The sequence below is a fragment of the Ciona intestinalis genome, chromosome 1 (genome assembly GCF_000224145.3).
Source record: "Ciona intestinalis chromosome 1, KH, whole genome shotgun sequence".
NCBI lineage: Eukaryota > Metazoa > Chordata > Ascidiacea > Phlebobranchia > Cionidae > Ciona > Ciona intestinalis.
The window spans coordinates 6075812-6085230 of NC_020166.2; the positions used below are offsets into that span (position 1 = coordinate 6075812).

At 36.6% G+C, this 9419-nt stretch overlaps 1 protein-coding gene across 2 annotated transcripts in view; it reads right to left on the minus strand.

Annotated features, from left to right (window-relative positions):
* Positions 1 to 1524: 1524 nt before the first annotated feature.
* Positions 1525 to 9419, minus strand: part of LOC100176709 (transmembrane protein 209) — an 8651-nt gene continuing 756 nt past the window's right edge. The window contains exons 2-14 of one of the 2 annotated variants that reach the window (XM_026834566.1): positions 8940 to 9130; positions 8232 to 8385; positions 7889 to 8033; positions 7386 to 7488; positions 7214 to 7297; positions 6914 to 7011; positions 6793 to 6849; positions 6350 to 6511; positions 5799 to 5931; positions 5247 to 5400; positions 4632 to 4794; positions 3998 to 4071; positions 1525 to 2217 (exon numbers count right to left, since the gene is read on the minus strand). In XM_026834566.1, the coding sequence (XP_026690367.1) occupies positions 2106 to 2217; positions 3998 to 4071; positions 4632 to 4794; positions 5247 to 5400; positions 5799 to 5931; positions 6350 to 6511; positions 6793 to 6849; positions 6914 to 7011; positions 7214 to 7297; positions 7386 to 7488; positions 7889 to 8033; positions 8232 to 8385; positions 8940 to 9130 (1630 nt within the window). In that variant the 3' untranslated portion in view covers positions 1525 to 2105. The remainder of the gene's footprint in view (positions 2218 to 3997; positions 4072 to 4631; positions 4795 to 5246; positions 5401 to 5798; positions 5932 to 6349; positions 6512 to 6792; positions 6850 to 6913; positions 7012 to 7213; positions 7298 to 7385; positions 7489 to 7888; positions 8034 to 8231; positions 8386 to 8939; positions 9131 to 9419) is intronic. The other variant, XM_002131993.4, reaches the window with a different exon arrangement.

The following is a 9419-nucleotide window of genomic DNA, read 5'->3' on the forward strand; positions in this document are numbered from 1 at the left end:
CCAACCGCGCACGTCAGTAAAAGGCAGTAACAATAGCAAGCAAATGAAGTCCTTCATTCTTTTCCAACGGAATATCCAGGAGAAAGGCACCGAAACCGCAACAGTCGAAGAACAGGGAGTTTTGACACGGAGACTGTTGTTTGTGGCAAGTCGAAACCGACAATAAACCGATATCAAGTTCTCTACAATCCTGAAGGCAGCTGTAACTTTATTGGCTCGGAATTCGTCAAACTGATCAGGGAGATTGCTTTGAAGTTTAAGCTGTGGTTAAATACCGCAGCAGAGGTCGCAACGGCAGAATGTCAGGTTCGGAAAACAGTTTTCACTCCAAGTGATCGCTGGAATTTTAACCAAGTTGATGTATCTCTGCTCCGTGCAACACACAAATGTAAACTTTAGTCTAATGCATTTGCTATTTATAAACATGCTGGTAGGTTGGCCTCAAATTAGCCTCAAATTACTGCGGTGCTGCTACGTAAGTTATTCCAGTACATACTGGAGAAAAACCGGATCACGCTTTATTGGACCTTGTAAATAAAACTCCATTAAAGGATCAGTGCGAACCGGTTCGAGAAAGCGCATCTACTTCATTGAGTTTGCTTAACTTGATTAGAACGAGTAGCTGCTATCGCAATTGCTTGACTGTAATCCACTGCCCTCACTAATTTTAGCAGTGCGCAATCGCTTTCCAACAAAACTTAAACTTCTCATATATTTTCGCCCAGTCCGGTTATAACAAACATAGTTCAGTAGCTACACAATGGCACGGCATTCAAATGTGTAATTAGAGTTAATCCCGCAAGCGCAAATAGAAGGAGAAACGTTCATCTCATCTTTGGCGATATCAATATCCCATGGGTCGGGCAAATGACTCGGCCAGGTATTTGTTAAGTTGGTGTAACGACCATGGATCAAATTGGGACTTCCCTCCGGGACATGAGGGCCAGTTCAAGCTCTATTTCTTCAAACGGTTTGGATTAATGCCGATGTATTTACGTATACGTTTGCATTGTGCCATACAGAACAAGCTCGATGCATTAGGTTTACTAAAGCTGAATTTCTTTTGCAATATAGGGTGGGGGGAGATGGGACACCTTTTCATTTTTTTCCAATTTGATAGTAAACAAAGAACATTCAATAAATTATAAAACCGTATCCTTACGACCCCTATAGAGCGCCCACCCTACTTCATATATTATGCTTTACGAACAAAGGTGGACTCGCTACTCAAACATGCTTATCATATTATCTTCCAGTGCATCCGTGTAAGATTCAGTACAACAAACACCAGTTCGCAAATATTGGACTTTATTAGACTTGCTGACTGCTAAGCTCAACAACATGCTCACTACCCGGAAATCAAAGAACTGCAAACATTACTTAGCCATATAGGCTATACAGTTGTTTCATGCCGATATATTCGATTACTGCAAACGGCTATCCTGTACTACCTGTAAAGTTTCTGTTTCACAAAAGATACAAACTGTGGTTTTTGACGGAACGACAACCGGTGCGTACAGCAGGTCGCGCTAACCACTGTTTAATGTTCTTCTACTGTTCATGGTGGTCGACCGCAAGTGGAGAGGAAGTCGCCTCTTAGCCCATTAGCTAGCAATCAAAATTGGGATTGCTTGAATAAATATTGACCAAGTTCGGCCGGGGAGACACGCGACAGAGCACAAACATGGCTCCGCGGTCATAATATGGAACGGCGTGCTAAAGAAATGACATCACAGCACCACGTTCGTTGGGAACATAAACGACAAGCATGAGATGATTTGCTTGTTTCGGCGAATGTAGTGTAGTATTTCCCGACCACACGCGGTACTAGTATACCAAGTTAATTTCGGTATTTGGACTCAAGAAATCTAAACTAAATTCCGACATATACTTTATAGTTTTACACATCAAGAAAGTTTTATTAATGGTATAAAGGCGACACAATTTCGTGTCTGAAAATCAGCGATTTTGTCCGCTATGGCGGCATATTACTCCACGTCGCTTGCGTGAGCGTGTGCCACAGGGTTGAGAGACCGGTTTCGTAATTCCTTATTACTACATCCGAAAGTGGGGAGTGAGACATTTGGAAATAGTTGGACAATGAGTCATGGCTTAGAGGTGCTGGCGTGGTAGTTCTTCTGCTGGATCTCAGAACTGCTGTGTATTGGATCCAGCACATTGAGAATGTTGATGCCGGAAAGACCGAGGTTGACAGGCCTGATAAGAGAAGCTGGGATTTAGTTGTACGATTGTATACATAAGTTGAACATACTTTATCAGGGTGTCTGGCACGCCATTTATTTCGCTGTTGTTATCGACAGTGACCGTTATATAGTCACTCAAGGTAAATGAAATCAAAATGGCCTAAATGTATTGAGCAGAAGCATTGTGATATAGGCTAAAACGCATACGTGATCGCGGTAATGCACTTAGTTGGGGTCAGTTGACAGATAGATCTGGTGTCCGGTTGACATAATTCAACTGTTAACTTTCAAAAGGCAAGTACGTGCTATTTGCGTCAGAACAAGTCTCTGTGGACGTGGTTACGTCATACCAAACGTCGGAATAATGCGTAGGCTTACTTTGTCTTCCGTTTATTCTGTTAGCGGTTGGGCGGCCAGGTCCAGAGACAGGGACTGTTTGTGCGTCATACTTTATAAAAAGCATTTGCCGACGACCTTTGCTCGACGATTGAGTAAAACAAGCTTACGACATCAAAGCGTGACGTATGCAAACACTTTTACGTATGTTATATATGCGGTGCGTACGATAAACACAGCGGAAAACACAAGTTGCTGTACAAGGAAAACAAATTACCGCACGACTGGAAGGCGGCCGGACATCAATTGCTAGACCACTACACGGGAATTACTGCGTCACAACGTCGGGCAATTGGCGGTGACGTGTTTAGTTAACCTCGGTACAGTCTGGGGCTGATCACGGGTTCTGGGTGGAAATTAACTGTGGTTCCCACGAAATTTATACCGTTATTTCAGCGAGTGAGAGCTTTATTAAGTGCCACGATTATGAATTTGGCATTCTAATCATGAAATCATGGAGGTTTAGTGATAGCCGGCGTAAAGTTATTATTTGAATAAAGGCAAATATTGAATCGCGGGGATTTTAAATAGATGAAATATTACGACAATTGTTAAACCGGGTCGAGCCACAAACGTGATGTCACTAAGGACAAAAGCCAAAAAAGCAAACATGGAACGACGGGTCGTATATTTCACTCGCTTGCTCAAGGGCGCCACCAAGCCAATTCCGTCTGCGAAGGTCGTAAGTTTGCCACAATTAAAGCGGTTTAATTAGACACAGTCGAGGTTTGAGCCGTCTTAAAGCTGTGAATTTATGATCAAACGTTGGCATTTTATGACGTTACTTTTAAGGTGCGGTTGTGCGTGGACAGTTTTATTTGCGTGCTATTGAGACGAATGAATGCGACATGTTTACGTCGGTGTATGCATTGTACCGCATACATGGTACAAAGTGTACCGACTTGGGAGCAGTAAATAATAATACGACAGCAAGACAACAAAGCGGGCGGGAGGTAGGCATACGAATACCATGTCATAAGGAATATGTTTAATGACATTGAACCACAATTACATTTTTAAGCGAGCATTAAGTATAACAAATGAAAACCTTTAAAATTTTAATGATAGAGAGCAGGTAAAGTTCTGTACATATGCTAAAAAGTAATGTTCTAATCGTTTAAAAAAACCAGTCGGTTTAAACAAGATCCTACTTGGGGTTTATGTGTTTACAATTGGCTTAGTACGAATGCACAGGTTAAATATGGTAACCAAAAAAACATTTAAAATATTTTTAAACAGATATCATGATGTTTAGGTATACAAATAAAGTTTGTTTTTAAGTAGGAGATAAATTAAGATGCCAAATTGAAAACATTTTAATTTTTGACCAAACTAAAGAAAAACCAGGTTTTTTTAATGCTTTTAAAAACAAATCCTAAACAAAATGGTATATTTACCCCAACATGCAGCCTTCTTTTGACTTTATGTTGTGCAGAAATAGCAGGAGAGTGTAGAAAAGGTTATGGCGACCCTGAAACAAGTAACAGGTGTTGAAATGTTAGGAATTTTTACAATACTTATATAAGGTCAATCAATATTTAAGGTTCGTAATCATAAGTCATTCAAAAGGGCCGGATATGTATTTATATATTCAGGTGTTAAGTTTACAAGGCACACATAGTGTCATGGACATTGTGATCAATGTAATGTATATGGTTGTAAATACCCTGTAATAAGCTATACTTAAATTTAAATAAGTTATTAGTATGTCAACAAGATTCTGAGTGTACATAACTATAACTCATTTTATAAAATTAATTGAGGCTTTATGCCCAGATTTGCCCCTAAAATGAGCATACATTTCAGTTCCGCAAAATTAAACAAGAAAAAATAACGATTTAAATTAAAATTTTGTTTAATCCTATCATGGTCAATTTTAGTAAAAAATTGCACAAAAAAAATATGTAGACCGCTTAAAATTGAAATCAAAAATACTTTTTTTGTAAATAGACATCTTATATTGAATCTTTAAACTGTTTAATGTTGCGAGAGCATCAGATATAAGTATATTATATAATGGGCTGTTCTTACAGGTGGCATGTCATATGTGGTTTCCTTGGTAACCAGTTGATAATGTGGTGGGTTGAGTTTGCTTTGATGAAGAAGCATTTTGTGCTCGGTCAAGTTTTGTAGTTTCGGTTTATCCGGTGTTCGAACAAAGTATTGAGAAGTAAATGTTTTTCCATCAGGGTATCTGAGTTAGATATTGTTGACATTTTGTTAGAAATGCATGGGTTGGGATGGATATTTAGTACTAGTAGTAAACTAAATAAATATCAATGCTGCAACACTTGTCACTAGGGTTATCCAAAATGCTAGCCTTACAAAAAACTGTATATTTTTAACTCCATATCCAGCGTGAGTTATAAAAAATAAGGGACACCACCAGTGGCGCAGCCAGAAAAAAATAAGGGAGGGGAGGTTTTAATCAAAAAATGGTTCAAAACATACTTTTTTTTAATTATTAAAAAAAAAAAAATTTTTGGTTTAAAAGGGGGGGTCACGACCCCCGAATCCCCCTGGCTGCACCACTGGACACCACTGTAATGTGCATTTACCAGTGTCACAGTAGAAGGGAATATAAGAAAATGGCAACATTTTTTCACCTTATAGTATAAAAATGTTTGTATTTGTAACATAACACACCTTGGATGTGCGGGAAGATGCCAATCTAAATAGGAACAAAACATATGCATCACCAACTCAGCATCAGTTACAAGATCATCAGCCCATGCTCTTCCCTTCACCGATCCTCCTTTGTTCCAACAGAACTCACTCATGTAACCTCCAGAACCCAAAGCTGTTTTAGTTTATGGTTGAGTTTGCTTATGTTTCAGTTAAGTAAAGATTTAAAAGTACTCGCTCGGAAAATTTTGTTTTTCTGCTGAATCATGGGGTGAACAAATAAGTCATTTACTTTTCTATGTAGGAAACAGCATGTAATAAGAAAAAATGGCTATTTTTACATACAGTATATACTGTAGAAGTGGTAAAGACTAGTACTTCTCAACTCCTTGGTCTTAACACAAAAATGGGGCAGGATTTAAATGGATTGCTAGACCCTTTTAGTGTTACAGTAAAAACTTAATCATTTTTTGTATTATCACAAAAAGTTGTTTAAACCTAGTTTCACAAAAGCACTTTAAAATTTATAAATTATGTTTAATATTTTAGCCACATGTAGAAGTTATTTCATACTTTTCAAACGTTCCACCAAATATTCTTGATGGTTGGTCAGCTCCAAATATGGCATGATCCATGTTAGCGACGGAATCTGAGCTGTTTTGCTCATCTGTATCTGCTTTAACGCACTTAAGCTCGATTCTCCTATCTAAATATACAAACATATTTTGAAATATTTACGTTGCGGTTATGTTATTGTTAACAAATAAAAATTTAGAATTTGAGAAAATTGGGAAGTGCAGAAATGATAATATAGTAATATTTTGGTGCAGAAGACACAGGTATCTTCATACTTAGCACCAGACTGTGGTTTCTAGTTTTCTTTAAAAATGACAAAAATTATTTTAATAATATCACATACATAGTCTATTCTTTTTTTGTGAGATCTTACCGAAATATACCAGGTGACCTAAAATTTAGCGTAGAGTTGACCCATCACTCCCAGTCAATAACAATTTAACCAAACTGAGATTGTTTACAGGGTGTGTAATACCAAAAGCACAAAAACACAATGATAGTTGTAGTATTGGATACTGAAATTTAACAAGTTTAAAAAATATTTTTACCTGAATCTCAGGACATCCCAGCTTTTTAAGTCGAAGGTTTATTTTTTGTATTTCTTTCACAACTCCACTTATGACAGTGAGTGAAATCCATCTTCTTAATTTACCAGCACATTCAAACATGCAGTCGGAACTAATACCAGCTTGTGACCAATATTTCGAGAACTGAAATAATACAAAATAACAATTTATGAAAATGAAAATATATAGTAGAATAAATAATAAAAGTAAAAGAATATAAAATTGGTTAAAAACACACACATATATATATAGATTTTTTTTGAAAATGTAATGTAGTATTTTGTTAACTTAACAGGACACAGTTTGTGGGATTAGCCATTTTTTATTTCACAAAAATGGTTATAACTTGTAATGAAATATATAAAAAAATACTGTGAAATATATAGGTGTAAACAAACACTAGAAGGATACGTCTGCCAACTCACTTCAGTAGCTTTACTATCTTTGCTTTGAGTTGGAGATATCGGTGATCTTGTGGAGAGCTGATTAAATATATTAGTAAACTGTCGTTAACATTAAGTTAGTCATACATGCAATTTCACTAACCTGATAAACATTCTTACTTAGCTCTCCACTGTATTCATGCACACTTTGGTTGTATCCCCAGTAATTTGAACTGTTGTTCACTGAGGAATCAGTACCATCTAGAAATTTCACTTTAGATTACTAAAGAATACCAGTCTACCAGATATACCGACTGTGCCTTTTAGAAAAATTATATTTATAGGCCCTAGACATAGTCCTTTGTTTAAAATTTGAAAACAAATCAAAAATGTAAATACCCACCAAACATTAACTAAAATGCACACAAAGGAACAAATCTTGTTCTTAATAAGAAGAACTTACACATTTGCCATCGCTCTTTCTCATATTGACTTCTTCTGTAGTTTGAAACTTTTTTCTGGTCACTCCCATAATCATCAGGTGATACTGTTTATAGAAGAATGTATTAACTTTTTGAAACTAAACTTTTCAAAATATAAACTAATAATTTATGTTAAACAATTGTAAAACTTACACGTTGAACTAACGAAAGGAGATCTACGATGGCGTAAATATGGACTTCCACCCGATGAGTCAAGAATACTTCCTCCATCAAAAATTCCTGATACTGGAGTTGTCTGGAATTATTATTAGATTTTATTACAAAATTTAGGCTGATAAGTGATGATACTAAATTACGAATTTACGGTTACAACCATATGGTTGAACCATAACATTGTATTTAGCTTTGCTTGATTGTAAGGCCATAGACAAAAAGCAACATGTGTGTGTGTGACCCTAATGTTCAAATATGGAGTTAAAACTACGAACATTATGGGATGTTTAATGATAAATCGAATAAATCAAAAAAAAAAAAATTAGGCAAAAAACAACCAAAAATAAGTGGGCTAATAGTTACTTTCGTAAAAAGATTGCAAGCAAAACTCGTGTGATATTTTTTGATAATATTTTTGTTATATGTTCACATTCACACTGTATATTAAACTGAAGTTGTTTAAAACTACCATCGACAGCTACCTGACCCACCATATGAGTGAAATTATGTGAGTCTGATAGTCTTGAATTGTAAGGTGAACCTCCACCAATATTAGCTTGGTATCCTTGTGCAGCTACTGTGGTGTGAAAAGAGGAGCTTGGACTTGGGCTTGGGGAAGGGGTGTGTCTGGGAATAAACGAACAAAATAACAGGTGTTGCTATAAAAGTTATGGTAGTCTTGTAAGTAACCTATGGTCCTATGCTGTTTACTTATAGGCACCGATAGCATATTAAGTAATATAGGGTCCTTGAGCTGCGTTTTAAACCATCCCATTATTTTTCGGGCTGCACCACTGCTTATGGGATCCTCGTTAAATAAAGTACCTGGTAATGTATGGAGAATGTGATTGTATGGGAGTGCTGGTTTGCTGTTGGTTTGGCTTGTTTGTTAAATTGGTTAAACTGAAAGTTCGTCCTGGTGAGATCTTTCTATCGGAAATCAGTTTTGGAGTTTGTGCACACGATGTGAATCGTGGATCTGGTGAATAAACAAACAAAGGTTAAACTAGAAACGCATGGTGTCTAGCTGGTAGATAGAAATATGCATTTACAGTACACTATGTGTAAACTAATTCTACTTAGACTTGAAAGGCAATTTCGATGTTACAAATTACGTTATTTGTTTGGGGTTAAAGGTTAGGGATTTCATTAGCATAAAACAGTGTGAAAAACAATATTATAATTGGACTTAATGTACGTAGTATACCGCTCTTTGTGACATTAGATATCGCTAATGTGACGTAAAAAAAACCTTAGCAAATCAGAAGAATTATGGCGACAAAGCATGTTTTTGTGCAGTTAATTTTCAACGCGAACACCAAACTTTATGCAAAAATTAAACGGTGGGTATCCCGGAGGCCTAAGAAACATTTTGAAACAAAAACTTTCACTGGTCACCAGCTAAAGGATTACCTAGATTGGATTGTTTATTTTTGCCCACACAATATATTACATATATTTACCTAAGGTTGCACCTTTTGTCCAACTGAAATAACATATTAAATAAAAAGCACTCAATATTAAGGCATTCACCTGATTTTTTGATGCCCATTAATCGTTTTTGTGCTGGTGACAAATACAAAGGAGCAGTTGGAATTGTTGAGGACACAGCTTGAATAAAGTCCACCAAGGAATTCACAGTGAACAGAACAGCAAATAAGAGAACAGCGTAGTAAAATAATGAGTTTGTGATGTTAAACCACAGTTGTATGTGTTGGGCGTTTCTGTGGAGAAAATATGAGATATTAAATTAATGTGGAGGTAATCCTTTAGCTGGTGGCCACCTGAAATTTTGGTTTCAAAATGTTCCTTAGGTCTCACTGATACTCATTGTATAATTTTTTTTTGAAAAAACTCGGGCGTTCGTGTCGAAAATTAACTTTGAAAGTGCGCGAAATCGTGCTGCGTCACCGTATTTTCCACATCAGCCGTTATGAATTAAACCAAGGTTGGATTATTACGTCATAGAATGCGTATTGTTACGTTTGATTCCTACGTTAAAACAGTGGGGAA